We start from the raw sequence: 19,763 nt of genomic DNA, 5'->3' as shown, positions 1-19,763 counted from the left end.
TGAGAAGGAGGTGAAATTGAGAAAGTTCCGCTGGCCTTGACGTGCTTATTACTGTGCTCAATTAAGTATCACTTAGCAGCAGTTACCCGGGCCACGGTGGTGATGGGTGTGCGCTGGGTGCAGGTGTAGGTAGCAGAGGCGGAGTTGGTCCTCCAGTGAGCTTTTCCACAGCCAGGCCCTCTCCTTAGTGGTGTTAGCAGTGCAAGCTGATGACAGAGTGATGAGCCCTGTTGTCTAGATGTTCATCTTGTTGGCCCAGAGGCCCCCTTGTTACTATTACCTTATGTGTGTGTCAGACACGCAGCAGTAACTTCAGAACTAGCTGCATAGAAAGGGTTTTCTGACAACAGAAGGGTATGTGTGTGACCCAAAAAGTGGAGTTTTGGTTTGGGTTTTTTTCTTTCTCTCTCTTTTTTTTAATGTTCAAGACACTTAGTCACCATCATTAAAAACTCAGCTGACACCGTGGAGTGCACAGGCGTTCTGTCCCTTCTGTGCTGTCTGATTTTACACGTGCTGTGTGCTGGGAGGCGGCGGTGGGACCTGCCAAGCAGGTGCCATGTGGTTGGTTAGCCGCTTGAATTGGGAGCTCTGTTTTGTGCATCGTCTTGGGTCTCTTTCCACTAGGTTCTCAGGCAGCTCCAGCAGGGCCTGGCGAAATGTTACTCTGTTGCATTTGAGAAAAGCGGAGCGGTGTCGGATGCCAAAATTACCCCCCACACTCTAAATTTTGTCAAGAAGTTGGTGAGCACGTTCGGAGTGGGCCTCGAGAACGTGTCCAACGTCTCGACCATGTTCTCCAGCGCGGCCTCTGAGTCCCTGGCCAGGCGGGCACAGGCCACCGCCCAGGACCCTGTCTTCCAGAAGCTAAAGGGCCAGTTCACAACCGGTGAGTCCCTTCCCTATACCTACAGAGTTCCACTTGGCTGTTCTTGGTCTGTCTTTAACATCTCAGCCAGCTAGTTCCTTGTTTTCGTGAGCACTCTACTGGGTGAGCTGGCAGCACTCTGTTTAAAATGTAGCCTCAGGTCACAAGGTCACAAGGTCACGGTGACTCTTGCCAGCCTGTGGTTGCCCGTCCTTCTCTGAAGTGAAGGGTTAAGGTTTGGAACCAGGCTCCGCCTGAGGGATGGAGGGTGTAGGGAAGAGGAGGGTTTCAGGCTAAACCCGCCCTCCCCTCCCACCCCCCTCCACACTTGGTTTTTGTAGGAAAATTGAACAGTGTGAGGTGAGGCAGTGGGCTCAAGGTGACAAGTAGGGCTCAGACTCATAGTGTGTTCAGGTGGCAGAATGACCAGGAGGTCGTATCATCATCAGTTGTCCCTGGTTTGGGTCCAGGCCTTTTCCGAGAGCCCCAGGAGTATGAACCTTGGCTCCAGCCTGGTGTGGTCGAAGGCGAGCAGGTCCGATCTCCCGGGGCCTCAGTCTTCATCTGCCAGACGGGGGCCCTGGTTCCCACAGCGCATGTGCACAGGGGCCGACCGTGTCCCCCACGCAGGCTATCTTGCCACCTGTGTCCTGCCACCACCCTGCCAACCTGCCCACCCTCTGGCGGAGGAGCCCAGGCGAGCACCGGGGCTCAGTGTGTCTAAAGTATCTTTTAACAACTCACGTCACAGAGAACACGGCTGGAAACCTGCGCTGTGTAGACTCTGTTGAAATCACATAAAAGAAAATATGTCCCACTAATTACACAGGATGCTTTGCAGCTACAGCCATGACTTACTTTTGATCCATCCAGGATAGGGTGCGTCCTGCCATCATTCCAGGCAGCCCGGGGCCCCCGGGTGTCTTCCCCTGCTTTGTGAGCTGGGCATTAAAGGTAACACTGGACTCGCCTTAAGGTCGAGGGGCTTCCCCTGCTGATCCCACACCTTGAAGAAGATGCTCTTTGAGCGATAAAATACGAGCTTTTCATATCTTTTACCCTGAAGCACTTTGGTCACCTTAGATTATTTTCCTTGTGATGTTCACGTGACATGCTGTCGGTCTTTCCTGAAAAAGGAAAAGTCTGAGGTGAATTTTGTGGAGACTGTCTTATTTTACTTAAAAAATAGGACATTAAGTCTTTTTTTTTTTTTTTTTAAGTTTATTTTTGAAAGAGAGAGAGAGAACACAAGTGAGGGAGGGGCAAAAAGAGAGAGGGAGAGAGAATCCCAAGCAGGCTCCACACTCGGTGCAGACAGAGCCCAGTGTGGGGCTCGAACTCACAAACCGTGAGATCATGACCTGAGCCAAAATCAGGAATTGGATGCTTAACCAACTGAGACACCCAGGTGCCCCTGTTTAGTATGTCTTTACCTTAAAATGTCCACTGGTTAAATCAAATGTCATCTGAAACAGAACATTCAGAGGGAGACAAGTCATTTGGGTGTCGACACAAAAAAAATTTTAAAAACTGAACTGTGAGAGACGACCGCCGTGAGGCTCTGACCCTCTTCCAAGTGTGGGCGTTTCAGATACTTCACTCCGAGCTCTGCATCCCCTCTGGTCACCCGTTCCCAGGAAGGGCCGTCTCTGGGTCCGAGCACCACCTTCTAGTTCCCACAAGGGAGCGAGAGTTGCCCACTCCCATCCTCGGCCAGTATTGCACGTGCTGGCTGCTACCTAACCCAGTGAGGAGGTGGGAGAAAGCTCAAAAACAGGTCAGATTTATCCCAGAGAATGAAGACTTCTTTTCCCTGCACGAACTCGTCCATGAATGTCACGGCCATTTTGTTTGCAGTGGCACCAAACAGAATAAGAATGGGGAGTGTGTGATGCATCCGTGCTCGCTTAAGATTGACAGAATGGAGTTAGCCATTGATTGAGTGACTTGGACGAGCCTTGGGTTATGCCGAGTGTGAAAAGCCAATTCAAAGGGATGCCTGCCGAGAGATTGTTACGAAGCGTTTGTGAAATCACGTAATAACGGGGGTGGAGAGCGGGTCGGTGGCCAGGTGTTCGGATTCAGGGTGGAGGTGGGCGTGGCCACAGGGCTGACCCAGGGGGGTCTGTGGATTGCGGTGCTTCTGGGTGTTCGGAGGCTGGGTTTGCATTTGGACGGCCGCAGCCCCTCTGGTGCCTTTGGGCCGCCCGTGTAGGTGTCGATGGGGCCCTCACCGGGCACATCGGTTACCCCCGATCGCCTTCCTGCATCGGTCCAGCCTGCAGCACCCTGGTAGGGGAGGCAGGTTGGATAGGGGACCGGGGTCTGGGCTGGGCGTGCCTCTCAGGACTGCACCAGGCTCACCCCGCACGACCTAACTCTGCAGAAGAGCGTTTGCAAGAGGCTCCAGAGAGCCCTTCAGCTTGAGTGCAGAGGTCACCCTGCCATATCACAGATCCCGGTCCTGTCGGCGCGAGGATGGTGGCTCCCTCGGGGTCCGTTTCCCGCAGAAATGGTGCGGCTTATCCTGATGTTCAGGCTCCTGCGAGCGAGAGTCACGTGCGGCCCCTCCCACCAGTGGCGCTCATCAGTGCGGGGTTGAGGTCTTTTTTGAAGACGGACTTCTCAGTTTAATTGCCTTTTCAGTACTGAGTCTCAGTAAAATCTGAGGAACACAGTCATCTGGGATTTTTGTTTAAATACAAAATGCATGCTTTCCGTGTTTGGCACTTTAGTTTCTTGTCTAAATGTCTTCTGATGAACCGGTTTATAACCTAGCATTTGCCTGGATTGGATTACTGCCTTGGCCCCTCACTGTGGTGGTTGCTCTCAGGTGGGGCTGCCGGCCCCCTGGGTTCCCGTGCCCCTCAGGGTGCTCCCCGCATCCTTTCCTGAAAGGAACCTGTGACCGTTGGGGCTGAGGCTTCCTGTCGGCGCTCCATGTGTTCCCTCCTCCAGTCTTGGGGGGAGACCGGTCCCACCTGAGGGTCCCCATCACTCGGTCAGTCTTCAGCTTACACTTTAAAGAGTGGGAGAGGCAAAAATGCTTTGCTCCAGGTTAGGTATAGAGTAAAACATTCCTGCTTCCTCTCTGGGACGCTCTTGAGCGTGATTTTGTAGTGAATTCCGGGTCACCCCAGATGACTAAAAATGTTTTTAATTACATTTTATTTTGAAGATTTTGACTTCAGCGTTCCAGGATCCATGAAGCTACATAATCTTATCTCTAAGTTGAAAAAGTGGATCAAAATCCTGGAGGCTAAAACCAAGCAGCTTCCAAAGTTCTTCCTCATAGAAGAAAAGTGCCGGTTTTTGAGCAATTTCTCAGCACAGACCGCTGAAGTAGAAATTCCAGGGGAATTTCTGATGCCAAAGCCGACACATTATTACATCAAGATTGCTAGGTAAGTGAGCCGCTCGACTGGCCTCAGGGCAGACCTGGGGCTGCCATTCTGGTTCCTTCTGGCCCCTGAAGTGGGAGGACGAGAGATTGTTCTCGGATCTGAGCCATCAAGCACGGTAGAGGGTTCTGGTCGAACTGATGGGGTAAATGTCTTGCTTGTGTCCCCTTTGTGTTTCTTTTGTTTCTAAAAGGCTCTTTTCTAATTTCCACAGAACTGGACGTGATAGAAAGGTTATCGGTCTGTAAAACTTTTAAAGCTTAGTAGTCAAAGCAGAACTGGGCAATTATAAAGTTCATTAGTGTGTATACCGTATCTTATTTTAAACGTAGAAGGTGTGGTAACAAATGGTCGTAATGAGACCCGGAGCTCTGCTCTCTCGTGCATCTGGACTTGGATTTCCCAGTCCTCCAAATCTGACTCCTCTTCCGGCCGCCCACCCTGCTCCTCGTCTTCCGTCCGTAGCCAGGGCGCACGGGAGGGAGGTGAGGGCGAGGGTGTGTCCCTCCTCAGCCTGCTCCTGTGCCAGACCGTCCTGTCCCCCGGCTCTGTGGCTGGGTGCTCAGAGCCCAGTCAGCTGCCCATCTGGAGCTCCTGAAGTCGGAGCCCGGGGCCCGATTGTTTTACGACGACAGCGTCATCTACTCTTCCGCCTTTGATTTTCCCTGTGTCAAGATGTCTTCCCCCACGTCATAAAATCCCGTCGTACCATTTAAACCTGGTCAGAGTGACCTCTGTAGCTGCGCGTTCTGTCTTTTTGTGACGATTCCGAGTGCTGTCTTTGTAAAGTTCCCTTTTCTTCTCAAAGAGGATTGGAAGTCGAGCCTCAGGAAGGGGAGTTGGTGTTTCATCGTGTGCTTGTTTGGGCAGGTTTATGCCCAGGGTGGAAATTGTGCAGAAGCACAACACGGCAGCCAGGAGACTGTACATCCGTGGGCACAACGGCAAGATCTACCCGTACCTCGTCATGAACGACGCCTGCCTGACGGAGTCCCGGCGAGAGGAGCGCGTCCTGCAGCTGCTCCGGCTCCTGAACCCCTGTTTGGAGAAGAGAAAGGAAACCACAAAGAGGCACTTATTTTTCACAGGTATGACAGGTGCGCTTTGGGAGCACACAGCCGGTCCCGTTAGCCTTTGCGGATTTTCCCGCGTGCCGTCTGGGGAACTGAGAATGCCCTGAAGCTCACCAAGCAGGGAGGGTTCTGGAATGAGGACCCTGTGCGGTGAAGAAGCCGCTCCCTTCTCACTGCAAGACGGGTGCTCTGATGAGTGTTTGGGAAAGGGGGTTGCCTGCCTGTGCGCGCTGCTGGTTTCCCCCGTCCGGAACCCGTGCTCTGGGGAAACGTGCGCTGGCACCGGGCCTGTTGTGGGCATGTTAGCAGCGTGTTGTGAGTGTGTTTAAGTGCGGTCTTCAAACGACTCCTGGAACTCACAGTGCACTGCACGGCCCCTGCTGGAGCGAGCCTTCGTGGAGTGAAATGCGGTGCAAGGGAAAGTCAGCAAGGCCTGTGAACGCCACAGAAATCGTGGCCAGGTGGCCACCAGCAGCCTCCGAGTAAGGCCTTTCCATACGTAGTTCTCCTGGGTGGTTCATGAGTGAGCCTTTCTGTCTGTCACGGGCAGAGATGAGATGCCTGTGATCCCGCTTAGAGAAGAGAACCACGGTCAAAACATTTTAGCATCTAACCTCTGAGGTTGGGAGCCTACTGCAGTGCATATTAGCCAGTCCCATAGGGAACTTTCTTCTGATGGCTAAGAATCCAACCCGTTTTGACTTAAAATCTTTCACCCTAAAGTTCACTATCCCCCAAATAAGTCAATTGAGGAACTAGAGTATACAGAAAACTGTATGCATTTTAACATGCACATGATGTGATCTGTAGTGTTGATTACATCTGTGGGTAATAGATGATTCTTTGTCTTTTCCAAAGAAACGACCTCTTGGTCAGCACCAAATGACAGTCCAAATACATGCCCTCGAGTCACTGTGGGATGTCTTTATGGGTTGAAACCATGGAACAAGCCAGTAGCTGTGGTTTGACTGAGCTTAGACCAAATTAAACCTATGTTCGTTAAAAGTCAGAGGCGTGTGTGTGTGTGTGTGTGTGTGTGTGTGTGTATTTGGAGGGGGAGGGTGTGTTTGTGTACACGTACCACGCTGACACTCAGGGCAGGCGCAAGTGGTTATTGTGGCCTGGGTCATAGCTCCCACTCCCTCCCCACCCCCGCAGCACCAGTGCGGCTGCTGCCATGACCCTGTGCTGGCACACTTCGTTTGCTATCTTCTGGAAATTATTCAGCTTTCTACAAAATATCTTCAACAAAATGTCTTAAGGGGCACCTGGCTAGCTGAGTCAGTAGAATATGTGACTCTCGATCACAGGGTTGTGAGTTCAAGCTCCACGTTGAGCATAGAGCTTGCTTTAAAAAAAAAAAAAAAAGTTTTAATAATATTTCCTTGATCTAATATCTTTTTTAACTTTTTTTTAACTTTTTTTTTTAAACATTTGTTCATTTTTAGTATATGTGCTGCCGAAGTGAGCACACATTTGTTCGTTTTTGAAAGAGAGAACGCGCAAGCCCGAGAGGGGCAGAGATAAAGGGAGACACAGAACTCAACGCAGGCTCCAGGCTCCAAGCTGTCAGTGCAGAGCCTGATGCGGGGCTTGAACTCAGGAACTGTGAGATTATGACCTGAGCTGAAGTCGGACACTTAACCGACTGAGCCACCCAGGTGCCCCATTGATCTAATATCTTTAAAGTGTTATTTATTCTACCAGCAACCCCATGGGTACATATTGTAGTCCCATTTATAAATGAAGAAACTGAAGTTCATACAAGTCCAGTGACCATTCCCAAGGTCATGTCACTGGGAAAACAGCCCTCGGGATGTGAGTGTGGACAATCTGGCTCCAGGGCAGCCATACCCAACACTTTCTGCTTGAGTGTGGTCATGACGTGGGTTATCCTCATGTGGGGTGAATTGCTTCATAAAGAGTGCCCATCACTGCCCATACAGCTCCACAAAGTGACTGGGCAGAATGACCAGGTTGGTTCTGGAAACTTATCTGAGGCACAGAAAATGATGTGAGGGATCGTTTTCCTGATTTCCTGAAGACGGGGCCCAGCCATCCCCGATGCCGGAAGACCGCCTGACAAAATCACACTCCTACCTCGGAGTGAGTGGGAGGATTGATTTCTCCTGACAGGGTGCCGATGGAGGAGGACCTCTGAAGAGCGGACGAGGTTGGCAGTCTCCAATTTTTAAAGATTGCTTTCTAAAGAATTTCCGTTCATCTGTGTCTTAAGCAAAAGGGGCTGGCGGCTCAGGCTCCGTCGCTCAGCAGATTGGGCGTCGTGCCACGTGCTGAGTGGGTACGCAGTGTGGGACTTCCAGCTTTCCCCCAACCCCCGTCTTCTGCTCGTGAAGGGCCGAGTGATCTCCTCCCAAGACGGCCCTGGAGGTGGAGTCGAGCGCTGCCCCCTGGCGTCGTCTCAGTCATTTCCTCCTTTCTCCTCAGTTCCTCGAGTTGTGGCGGTGTCCCCTCAGATGCGCCTCGTGGAGGACAACCCCTCTTCTCTTTCCCTCGTGGAGATCTACAAGCAGCGCTGTGCGAAGAAGGGCATCGAGCACGACAACCCCATCTCCCGCTACTATGACAGACTGGCCACGGTGCAGGCACGCGGGACCCAGGCCAGCCACCAGGTACCGAATCGGGCCAGCTGCGCTCTGTGGCGGAGCTCCCCTGACACGAGCGCTTAGAGGAGTAGCGGGCGGTTGAGAGGGACCTTTCTCCCTCACTGGACTTGTGAGTGGTCAGAATTAGGCAACCGTGGCCCCTGATGTGGTGACGTTTGCTGCAGAATAACTTGACGGCAAACTCCTCTGGCAGCCAGACCTGCTCTGAGGGACATGAGGCTGCTTATCCAGTCCGCGTTCACGCTCCTCTGGTTTGCGGCCGGGGCCGGGGTGAACCACGGCCTCTGTGTTGTGTATGCTTTTTAAAATGTGGAAAGTGGCGAGCCCTGAAACGAGTCAGGCCCAGTTGTTTTGGTCGCCTGGTGTGGGAGCACAGTGCCTCCCACAGGAGTCCCGCGCGGCTCTGGCCTCGTCAGGTGGGTGGAGGGCCGTCCCCACCAGCAGATTCCTGCCCTTGCTAGAAAGCAGGGCAGGTGGGGGTCTGGGTGAAGAGGTTTTGTGCGGGATTGTGTGCATCACCAGAAGGTAGCTCTATCTTGGCCTGCTCCCCCAAAGCCACCGTGGTCCTTCCTGTGGCTCCCGAGAGGGCCTCGTGATTTTTAGGAGAGATGCCAGGAAGCTGGAAGCTCTGATCTTGCTTCCATCCTCCCAGGGACTCACTTCAGTTAGCCTGGGACCTGGAAGGCTGTTTCTAGGAAGATGGAGCCCACAGGGTGCTTGCCTCACCCGCCTGGGCAGTGCTCAGGGTATAGGCAGGGCCTGAGGCGGTCCGGGCCTCGGGCTCTGTTGCAAGCCTCCTACCTTTGTGCAGGCGAAACGAGTGGAACCCGTCTGTTGATGGGTGTCTGTGGACAGAGCTCGTGGCCTCCCTTGGGAATTGGAGTCAGGGCTTCATCAGGGTGCAGGTGACTGCCTGGTCACTCTGTGGACCGAGGACAGTACTGAGGTGTTTGTGCAAGATGAATGGATTCTATTCTTAAGACTGCATTTATTTGTCTTTGACATTATGGAAACTGATGACCTCTATCTGCAAATACATATTTACATGAGGTTCCGTGTGTTTTACAAAATATCTGTGTGATATTGTTTATTCTGAGAGAGAGCGAGAGAGCACATGTGAGTAGGGGAGGAGGACAGAGAATCCCAAGCAGGCTCTATGCTGTCAGCACAGAGCCAGACCCAGGGCTTGATCCCAGGAACCATGAGATCACAACCTGAGCCAAAATCAAGTCAGACACTCAACTGACTGAGCCACCCAGGCACCCCAGAAAATTCACCCTTTAAAATGTTCAATTCAGTGTTTCCGGCATATTCACAGAGTTGTGCAGTCATGACCACAATCTGTCTTTAAAACAGTTGAGGGGCGCCTGGGTGGCTCAGTTGGTTAAGCACCTGACTTTTGATTTCACCTCAGGTCATGATCCCATAGTTGTGAAATTGAACCCTGCTTCGGTATCAGTAGTTTGTTCCTTTCTATTGCTTAATAATAGTCCCTTGTATGACCATATCACATGTAATTGATCCCTTCATCAGTTGGTAGACTTTTGGATTGTTGATACTTTTTGACTCATGGCCAGTGCTAAGGACTGTAAGCATTTGTGTCTATATTTTTACATGGACATACGTTTTCATTTCTCTTCGATACATACCTAGGAGTAGAATTGATTGGTCACGTGGTAAGTTTTATGTCTATTACATGAACTCCCAAACTATTTTCCCAGGTGATTGCAGTGTATGAGGGTTCTTTTTTCCCTGCATTCTTGCCTACAGTTATTATCTCTTTTTCTTATAGTCATTCTCATTCATTTTGGTTGATAACAAGTGATGTTGAGCAACTTTTCGTGTGCTAATTGGCTGTTTGCATATTTTCTTTGAAGAAATGTTTATTAAAGCCCTCTGCTTATTTTTAAATTGTATGATTTGTTTTTTTGTTTTTGATGCTGAGAATTCTTTGTATGTTCTGGATGCAAGTGACTTGATACAAGTGGTTTCACTTTATTTCCTGTGTATTGGCTATGTTTTCCTGAGCCTTCATTTATCTCATTTTTGTTGAAAACTGGACATTTTTAATAATATATGTTAACTCTAGAAATCAGATCCTTTTCCCTAAGGTTTGTTATTGTTGTTGTTTGCTTAGTGACTTTCCTGGACTGATTTGTAAATTCTCTGTTTTTGCCATGTGCAGCCATTGAAGTCTCTGCTCATTTAGCTAATGATTTGACAGATTTTCTTGAATGCTTTGAACCAATAAGTCTTCCTTCCGCCTTTTTTGAGGGCCTCTATGGGGGGAGGGGGATGCCTTCCACTTGGCCAAGTAGTTTATGTTCTGCCTTAGCTTCTACTTCCTGTTTGTGCAGATCAAGGTCAACCAGAAGTGGAAGCATTGGGCTTTCTGAGGTTTTTCGTGACCTTCTAGATTCTCAAGAATATATCGAGGCTTTTCGAAGCCTCCTGTGGTCATCGTACTCCCTCACTCTTCCTCTCGTCTGCCATCATCTTCTGTGCTGCAGCTGGTATCGCTGCCTTGGGCATCTGCAGGGTGACATGGTCGTCACTGACTGCTTTCAGCAAACGCCTGTCGGATAGGGTGCTCCTCACTGGCTGAACTCGAAGTTCGATCAGAGACAAGCCCAATAAATGGGGCTTCCCCCTCCCCCTAACCCCACCCCCCACCCACAGGAAGCTGCCAGATAAGTCAAATAGTGGCACTTCTCTGGAGATGAGGTTTTTGAACGCATTTTGCCCACTCCTGGCTGCTGGTTTCTACAGCTGTCATGGTCGCAAAGACACTGTGGAGCTGGGTAGATAGGAATGGTATAATTAAACTGCCACAAAGATCACTGTCACCAAGATTCAGCCTTTTTTTCCCCTTGAGTAAAAGCTACTCGGATTTTTGTAATAAGCCTTTAATTTCCAGAATTTAAAAAAGTTTTCCAGGGGTGGCTGGATGGCTCAGTCGGTTAAACGTCCGACTTCGGCTCAGGTCATGATCTCACGGTCCGTGAGTTTGAGCCCTGCGTCAGGCTCTATGCTGACAGCTCAGAGCCCACAGCCTGCTTCGAATTAAGTTTCTGATGTTTGCTAATGTTCTCGATGGTGTTTGTGGTTCTTGGTTGCTTAGGGCCTGCATTTTAGGGGTAGTCAGAGCCCATAGGTAGGACTTAGCCCAGAACAGACCTGTGCCTTTACCATTTGGTCTAACAGGAATGGAATTAACTCGGCAGACTTTTTATTGAGACTGTCTCTGAATTAGTGGTGTTTGAAATAGTGTTGTGAGTCCTCCAGCACAGAATTCACTTTAAAGTGTTGTGTAACATCTGCTCTACTTTGATAGACTAGCTCCTTCAGTTATACACCTTTCGTCTTTAATAGTCTAAGGTGTGAATTGTTGTCATCCAACTATTTGTTCTTTTTGTTAACCGGCCTAGCGTTTTCTCTGGTTAGCAGGTTACGGTATTCAGATTTTGCCTAAATTCTTGGCAAGACAGATATCACGCATCATGCTCCTAAGGCTTTTATTCAGATGGCGGTGGTGTTGGTTTGAGCATATGGTGTGGAGCCCTAGAGGCAAATTGACATCCCTGTATTTAGTCAGACAACATCACATACGTATTTCTCAATAGAATTCATTCTGTTGGTGCCAAGTAAGTACAAGCCTACAATTGGAGAGTTTTCCTTTTGGGGAAAAAAAAAACGAGCGAATTGGAGGGAGGTATCATGGGGTGATCTATCCTTGCAGGTGCTTCGAGACATCCTCAAGGAGGTTCAGAGTAACATGGTACCACGCAGCATGCTCAAGGAGTGGGCTCTGCACACGTTCCCCAACGCCACGGACTACTGGACGTTCCGGAAGATGTTCACCATCCAGCTTGCCCTGATTGGCTTTGCAGAGTTCGTCTTGCATTTAAATAGACTCAACCCCGAGATGTTACAGATCGCTCAGGTAAAGGGTGTGAGGAGATGGCGCCTCTCCCCAGACCTCTCTGCTGTGTGGTTTCAGTTCCACAAGTGTCTCCTTCTGGTGTTTAGGACACCGGCAAACTGAACGTGGCCTATTTCCGATTTGATATAAACGACGCGACCGGGGACTTAGATGCCAACCGTCCCGTCCCTTTCCGCCTCACCCCCAACATTTCCGAGTTTCTGACCACCATCGGCGTCTCCGGCCCATTGACAGCCTCCATGATCGCTGTCGCCCGGTGTTTCGCCCAGCCCAACTTCAAGGTAGGCCACGGTGGCTGGTGTGGCGCGCGGCTGGGGTCAGTTGTATGCGTGTGACCTCACAGCTGCTGGTCTGCCAGTACGGAGGGAGAGTGTTGCGGCTGCACAGTTAAAGCTTCTGCATTTTGGAAAAAGCGTTTCAAGTTTTTGCTGTCTCAAAGCACTTACAAAAAGGAGTCAGAAGCCTCTACTGATCATTTTCCCAACTATCACTGTTGCTTGCCGGTTTCGTTTATTCCATTTGGTATCCGTTTTGTGTTTATGTAGATCTTTCTTCTCTAAAAGGGCAGAAATACTGTCTGTAGGGTTGTGCCGTCTTCCTGGCACCGCGGTTATGGGTCCTAGAGGACAGTCGTGGCGGTAGGACATGCGACGGCCGCCCCGGCCGCAGGCGGGTGTGGGATGGCGCTGCCCTCCTCTCGGCGCCGTCCCTGCCCAGCACCGCACCGGCTGCTTCGGTGGCCTCTCCTCAGACTCTCCCAGCGGTTGTCCAGCTGGCGGGCAAGGTGGGCAGCTCAGAGCTCGTGCCGCCGGCAGAGGGCAGACTGGGATTCGAATCCAGTTGCCACTGACTCCAAGCCCGTCTTCACCGCAGTTATTCTCTCCTCACGGTTGGGGGCTGAACGCAACTTATTTTTCTTCTAGCTTAGGAGACGGGTTGTACCTTTTTTCCCACAGATGAGCAGTTTGTGTCTAAAGACGCCTGCAGATACCAGTTGCTTTTCCAAAAAATTTGCTCAGGACAGTTGTAAGATTATCAGCTAAATGCTTAACTGTGAAGACAGACTTTTTACATCAAACACATCTTGTGCTTTCAGTGCTCGCTTGTCTGTTAGCGAGGAGGGCTTTCTGGAACAGGAGTACGAACAGGGGGGGAAAAGCAGCCCTGTGGCTCTTCCATGAGTGAGTGGTCTGTGCTGTGACCATCACTTAGCCGGGGCGTAAGGCTTGGAACAGCAAGTCCTCACTTAGAAATGTTATGCTTCTGGAAACATCATAGGGCAGTCCTTACACTGGCATTTACTTTGAAAACCTTAAAAGAGAACAATGAAGGAAGCACTACCCGTATCTCAGGGGCCTGGTACAATGTGGAATAGCACCGTGCATTGTTCCTTTTGTAGATGGTGCTGGCCAAGATGAGGAGGAGTCGGGCCACCTTCTCCAAACTCTGGACCCAGATTTCTTAACAGCCTAAATGTAGAGGATGCTTTTAAGTTCACTAAAACATAGACCATTTTGTACAGGAGTGTCTTTTAAAAACACATCTGGGGGCGCCTGGGTGGCGCAGTCGGTTAAGCGTCCGACTTCAGCCAGGTCACGATCTCGCGGTCCGTGAGTTCGAGCCCCGCGTCGGGCTCTGGGCTGATGGCTCAGAGCCTGGAGCCTGTTTCCGATTCTGTGTCTCCCTCTCTCTCTGCCCCTCCCCCGTTCATGCTCTGTCTCTCTCTGTCCCAAAAATAAATAAACGTTGAAAAAAAAAAATTTTTTTAAATAAATAAATAAAAAATAAAAACACATCTGGGAGGCTCTCTTACTATGCCCAGTATATAAACAGGGAAATTGAGACACAGTGGGCTAAGTAAATCGATCAAGGTCACCCAGGCAAGAAGGTGGAGCTGGGGCTAGAACCTGAGTCTGTGCCGTGGCCACACGGAGGCCCGGGGATGGCCCTCCTTGACGTGAGACACATGTCCCGTGACACCCACTTGATTCCTTCCTGTCTCCACCCAAATGTGATCTTGTCACCAGCCCCCATCCCCTGCAAACCCCTCTGAGCCCGCCTTACCTGCTGTTTCTGCACAGTGCCCGTCACCACCGGGCATGTGGAACATTTCTCTGTTAGTACCAGAGCCCCATAAGGGCAAGGGGTGTTCACTCTAAGCTTCGGTGCCGGGAACGGGCCTGCCCAACCAAGCCCCTGTCAGGTGTGCAGGTGCTCATTTAAACGCTCGGCACCAGGAAGCAGCGTGACAGCAGCAGGTGCCCCTGGACACACGTGCCCCGGCTTTGCAGAAGACCAGACCAAACCCTGTGCCTTCGGGCCCTCGCTGCTCCAAGTGAGGAGGTGGTTTGTACCCCTGGGGGCCAGCCCCCCGCATCCGCCAGGCACACGCCGCGGCCCGGGTGCTGGGGCTGACCGGCCGCGACGGCTCACTGTGCTCGGGCTCCGCCTCCTTAGGGAGCTGCCCCTCTGGGTCGCTCCTGGTTAATCCAGGATCGTCTCGTTCTCTCTTGGCACAGGTGGATGGCATCCTGAAAACCGTGCTTCGGGACGAGATCATTGCTTGGCACAAAAAAACGCAGGAGGACACCTCTTCTCCTCTCTCGGCCGCCGGCCAGCCTGAGAACATGGACAGCCAGCAGCTGGTCTCCCTGGTGCAGAAGGCCGTCACCGCCATCATGACCCGCCTGCACAACTTGGCCCAGTTCGAAGGCGGGGAGAGCAAAGTGAACACCCTGGTGGCCGCCGCAAACAGCCTGGACAACCTGTGCCGCATGGACCCCGCCTGGCACCCGTGGCTGTGAGCGCGCCCGCCCTGCCGCCCAGAACGGGAAGCACGCCCGCCGGCTGCTGGGCCTCCTCTCTGCTTCACCCGCCGTGTTCACGGAGACCCGACAGCGCGTGTGCGAACGCGGGTAAATGGAGTTCTAGAGGAGCTGCCTGTTACGGCGGCAGAGTGGAAACGTCTAGGCTTTTAAAATTCCCTTGTAGGAACCAGGACTCTCCGCTCTGGAATTTCTTTGTGAAACCTTTTTTATCGTACTCCTTCCTGCGTGTGAATGTACAGATGGAACTGAAGGAGACAATTCTATATTGTCCGTTTTTAACTCAGAAATGACACCTCACAGGAGCCTTGTGCTTTTGTACAGACCTTTGTAACAAGTGTACAGAAAACCCACTTTGTTAGAGAAACAGGAAATTATGAACAAGTCGAGCTGGTTTTTCTCTAAGCACAGACTTTTATGCTGTACGTAACTGGCTCCGGGATCTCCTTGCGCATTGGATGTGGGTCAGCACGGCCTCGTCACCCTGCGGGGACGCCGTTCCTCACGCGGTGGATTCAGATCCCGCCGGGAGAAAACTGAGCCCCGGGGGCGGCAGGTGAATCTGAGGCTTTTCATCGGCTGGCTCTTCGGACGCCTTCTTGACATTTACTATCATTGTACCAGGAAAAAAACCTTTTCCTTCCTAATTTAAAAAGAAACGGCAAGAAAAGTTTGTCCGTTCACTCCAGTCTGTCATGTTCACATTTTTATAAATATGAGCATTGAGAATGTTCTATCTAAATTTGTACAGTGTGATTTTTTTTTTTTTTTAGAATAAATATTTTATAAAAGGATGTGTCTGCTCTTACATGTATGGAAATGCTTGTTTCCTCTGCCTGAGCGTCCATCAGCCCCTCGGGGACCGAGCCCCCCTGGGCCAACACAGCCATGCTTCAGGGTGGCTTCCTGGGGATGGACAGACAGGTGACGCCTGGGAGGGGTCTTGGCTTGGAACTTGGGGGTCCGGACCCACGCTCAGCGTCTTCTGTGATGGCGATGAGGCTGGTCCTGACTCTGACGGTGTGAGACATGTCTGGGAATCTGGTCCCTTTCGGCTTGGTTTCCCCACCTCAGGGCGGCTGCCAAGGGACCTGTGTACGCAGGGGGGAGGTGGCCCCGCCCCACCAGCGTGGTGTCCTTCCCCCTGTGCATCCTTCATCCTGTGGGATGGGGGTGGACGGTGCAGAATGGAGGGGGAGGCAGTTCCTGAGCACGCGGTGTAACTCATGTCCGAGGATGAGAAATGGCGAAGCAGGACTGGGGAGGGACGGCAGTTGCTGCTTTAATTGTAAAATGAGGGTTCTGAATTTTAAGGACTCACCCATTGGGAAGCGCTTCGTCTGCTGTGAGGACAGCTTCACCCAAGTCAGGGCCTGGTCAGCAAGACCCCTTCCAGGGCCAGAACTCCAAGCCCTTCCCAGGCATCACCTTTCTTTTACTCCTTGTTGTGCCCCGTTGTCCCCAGGCGAGCACAGAGGGGAAGCCTGCAGCTGATTTCGTGCAGTCTCACCACGAAGTCCAGTCCCAGGCATGTAAACCAGTGTGTCGTAAGAAGTGTAGACGATCGTGGGGGCTCCGGTTTGTGTGGGTGGCCGCAGGTGGGGCCGTTATACTGGGCGCTTGTCCTCAGAGGCGGATGGGTCCGTGAGCCCCGAGGGGGTGGCCCTCAGAGGACGGGTTTCCAGCTCAGAGTGGGGAGTAGCCCTTGGAGAGTCGGCCAGGGGGTGTGGTGGCTGCAGACGTGTGTGGATGGTGTTCGGAGAAGGGAAGTTGGTGTACTGAGGGCCCCGGGTTCTGTGCCAGGCTCACGACACCGTGCCCTCCGTGCTGCCCCTGGTTTCTAGGAAAGCCAGCCCTCGAACAGGCAGGAGGGTGTTCCTCAGCGGAGCTCCAGCTGGAAAGATCAGGGACCTGGAGTTGGGAGGCCAGAGCACGGGCTTGTTTGTGGGGGCCACACGTGGCGGGTGCCCCTTGTTCTCCAAGCACTTTTGGAAGGTAAGTGCTGTTATTAGCCGCTTATTAATTATCGGAAAATAAACATAAAATTCACCATTTTAACCACTTCTGATTGTCCGGTTCAGGGACATAAAGCACATTCACATTGTCGTGTAACCACCCCCACCGGCGGTCTCCAGAACTTCCTTCATCTTGCCAAACTGAAACTCTGCACCCGTTAAACACTCACCCCCAGCCCCCATCCCCCACCCTTGTTCTTTCTGTCTCTGGATGTGTCTAGGAATTTCCCGTAAGTAGAACCACACGGTATTTGTCCTGTGCCCGGCTTCCTTCCCTCAGCATATACATCAAGGTGCTTCTGTGTCGTGGCAGGTGTAAGAACTCCCTTTTTAAGGCTGGATGATATCGCGTCGCATGGATATACCGGTGTTTTGTTTGTTCGTCCGTCTTCGGACACCTGGCTTGCTCCCGTCCTCTGGTTACTATGAATGACGCCGCCGTGAACGTCGGTGTGCAAATACCTGCGGGACCCCCGGCATTTGGGTCTTCCAGGACTACCCACAGAAGCGGAGTTGCTGGACCAAATGGTAATTCTGTTTTTAATTTTTTGAACGACTGCCATGTAGTTTTCCGTAGCGGCCGCGCCACTTTAAACCCTCGCCACTGGTGTGTGTACACGTGTTCCGGTTTCTCCCCATCCTCGTCGACACTTGTTCCTTTGTTGTAATAACCATCCTAGGAGTGTAGAGTGGCGTCCATCTCCTTTGTGGCTTCGGTTTGCATTTCCCTTTGTGACTAGTGACTCTGAGCATCTTTTCACGAGCTTCCTGACCACTTGTGTATCTTCTTTGGAGAAACGTCTCTTCACGTCTTTCGTCCGTTTCTTAATTGTGTTGTTTGGGTCTTTTTTTTAAGTTGTAGGAGTTCTTTCTATGTTCTGGATACTGACCTCCTTTTTTTATATTTATTTTGAGAGAGAGCGTGGGAGTAAGGAAGGGGCAGAGAGGGAGGGAGAGAGCGAATGCCAAGCAGGCTCTGCACGGTCAGCACAGAGCCTGATGTGGGGCTCAGTCCCACAACCATGAGATCACGACCTGAGCTGAAATCAAGAGTTAGACTGAACCACCCAGGTGCCGCTGGATACTAACCTCTTATCAGATAGATGATTTACTATTTTCTCCCACTTTGTGGGCTGTCCTTTCATTCTGTTGATAGTGCCCCTTCATGCAGAAGTTTTAAATTTTGATGTAGTCTGATTTATCTGGTTTTCTTTTGTTGCCTGTGCTCTTGGGTGCCATGTTCAAGGAATCATTGCCGAACCTAATGTCGCAAAGCTGCTTTTTCCCCTATGTTTCTCCTAAGATTCTTAGTTTTATTCTTACGTGTAAATCTCTGATCCATTGTGAGTTAATTTTTATATATGGTATAAAGGGTTCATGAGGGTTCAGCCTCATTCTTTTGCATGTGGATATCCAGTTTTCCAAGTGCCATTTGTTGAAAGACTGCCTTTTCCCCCATGGAATGCTTGATTTGACCATATAAGAGGGGGCTTGTTTATGGGTTCTGTGTTCTATTCCATTGGTCTGTATGTCTGGATTGATTGATTGATTAATTGATTATAATCTCTGCACCCAACATGGGGCTCAAACACTTGAGATCAAAAGTCTCATTCTTCCCACTGAGTCAGCTGCGTACCCACTATATATGTCTGTATGTCAACACCAAACTATGATTATTGCTACAGCCTTGTCATATGTTTTGAAATCAGGAAGTGTGAGACCTCCAACATTGTTCTTTTTTAAGGTTGTTTTGGCTAGTTGGGGGGTCCCTGAGGTTCCATATTAATTTTAGGGTAGATTTTTCTATTTTTGGATTTTTGTAGGAGTTGCTTTGAACCTGTAGATCATTCTGGATGGCAAAGACACCTTAGCAATATTAAGTCTTCCAATCCATGAACCTGAATGCCTTTCCATTTATTTTGTGTCTTCTTCAATTTCTTTCAGTTTATAATTGTATAGTTTTGAGTGTATAAGTGTTTTGTTTTCATGGTTAAGTTTATTCCTATTTTATTCATTTTGATGCTACTACAAATGGAATTGTTTTCTTACTTTTCTCTTCCGGTTGTTCATTGTTCGCCTGTAGAAACACAACTGATCTTTGTATGTTGACTTTGTATCCTACAGCTTCAGTGAATTCGCTTTTTCAGTTCCAACAGTCTTTTTGTTCGTTTTTATCAGGAAGAAAAGACACTTCTTCCAAGATGGTGTTGGCATAAATTTTCTTAGGGGGAAAACCGTTTTAGTTGCCAGACAAACATGGCAAAAAGTCTGAAAAGATAAGTAGCTTTAGATGGGGGAGAATAAGCTTGCAAAGGTGATGGGGGCACTTTAGGAGGGGAAATGAGTATTTTGATGGACACTTGGGCCCCTCTGGTGAATGAACCAGCTAACAGGGGCTGGAGGGGAGAAAAGGGTGAAAACCAGGGGGTGACAAACACTAGCTTATGAACGTCTATGAGTTGGTGCTGAAATTTTTCCCCGTCAGTAGAAAAGTGAGAAAAATTAATGCATCAAAGTTGAGGTTTCTTATGGATAATCAACCATAGTCTTTTATCGTGAAAAGTTGTGCTGTTAAAATGTCCTTATGAAATGAAATGCTAGTGTTACAGATAATTGTTACTAATTTTTTATGTCATCTCTGACAAACTAAAGAATTAATAAATATATACCAGCCTAGGGGCGCCTGAGTGGCTCAGTCGGTTGAGCGTCCGATTTCGGCTCAGGTCATGGTCTCATGGTCTGTGAGTTCAAGCCCCACGTCGGGCTCTGTGTTGACAGCCTGGAGCCTGCTTCGGATTCTGTGTCTCCCTCTCTCTCTGCCCCTCCCCCGCTCACGCTCTGTCTCTGTCTCTGTCTCTCTCTCTCTCTCTCTCTCTCAAAAATAAATAAACATTAAAAAAAATTTTAATATATACCAGCCTACTGATTATGGTCAGTATATTTTACTGGTCTATAAAAGAGAAGAGTTTGGGAAATATGAGTCTAAACAAGTCATAATTATATAGGATTCT

At 50.3% G+C, this 19,763-nt stretch overlaps 1 protein-coding gene across 10 annotated transcripts in view; it reads left to right on the top strand.

Moving 5' to 3' along the window:
• Window positions 1-15,545, top strand: part of LOC115503858 (transformation/transcription domain associated protein) — a 112,577-nt gene extending 97,032 nt beyond the window's left edge. For all 10 annotated transcript variants that reach the window (XM_030300350.1, XM_030300349.1, XM_030300348.1 and 7 more), the window contains 7 exons: window positions 628-889; window positions 4,047-4,272; window positions 5,140-5,357; window positions 7,791-7,975; window positions 11,709-11,912; window positions 11,999-12,193; window positions 14,432-15,545. In XM_030300350.1, coding sequence (XP_030156210.1) covers window positions 628-889; window positions 4,047-4,272; window positions 5,140-5,357; window positions 7,791-7,975; window positions 11,709-11,912; window positions 11,999-12,193; window positions 14,432-14,716 — 1,575 coding nt within the window. In that variant the 3' untranslated portion in view covers window positions 14,717-15,545. The remainder of the gene's footprint in view (window positions 1-627; window positions 890-4,046; window positions 4,273-5,139; window positions 5,358-7,790; window positions 7,976-11,708; window positions 11,913-11,998; window positions 12,194-14,431) is intronic.
• Window positions 15,546-19,763: the final 4,218 nt, after the last annotated feature.

Source organism: Lynx canadensis, chromosome E3 (assembly GCF_007474595.2).
Source record: "Lynx canadensis isolate LIC74 chromosome E3, mLynCan4.pri.v2, whole genome shotgun sequence".
In the NCBI taxonomy this organism is placed as follows: Eukaryota; Metazoa; Chordata; class Mammalia; order Carnivora; family Felidae; genus Lynx; species Lynx canadensis.
Note: the sequence above shows the minus strand (reverse complement) of the source record. Positions and strands in the feature narration are given on the sequence as shown.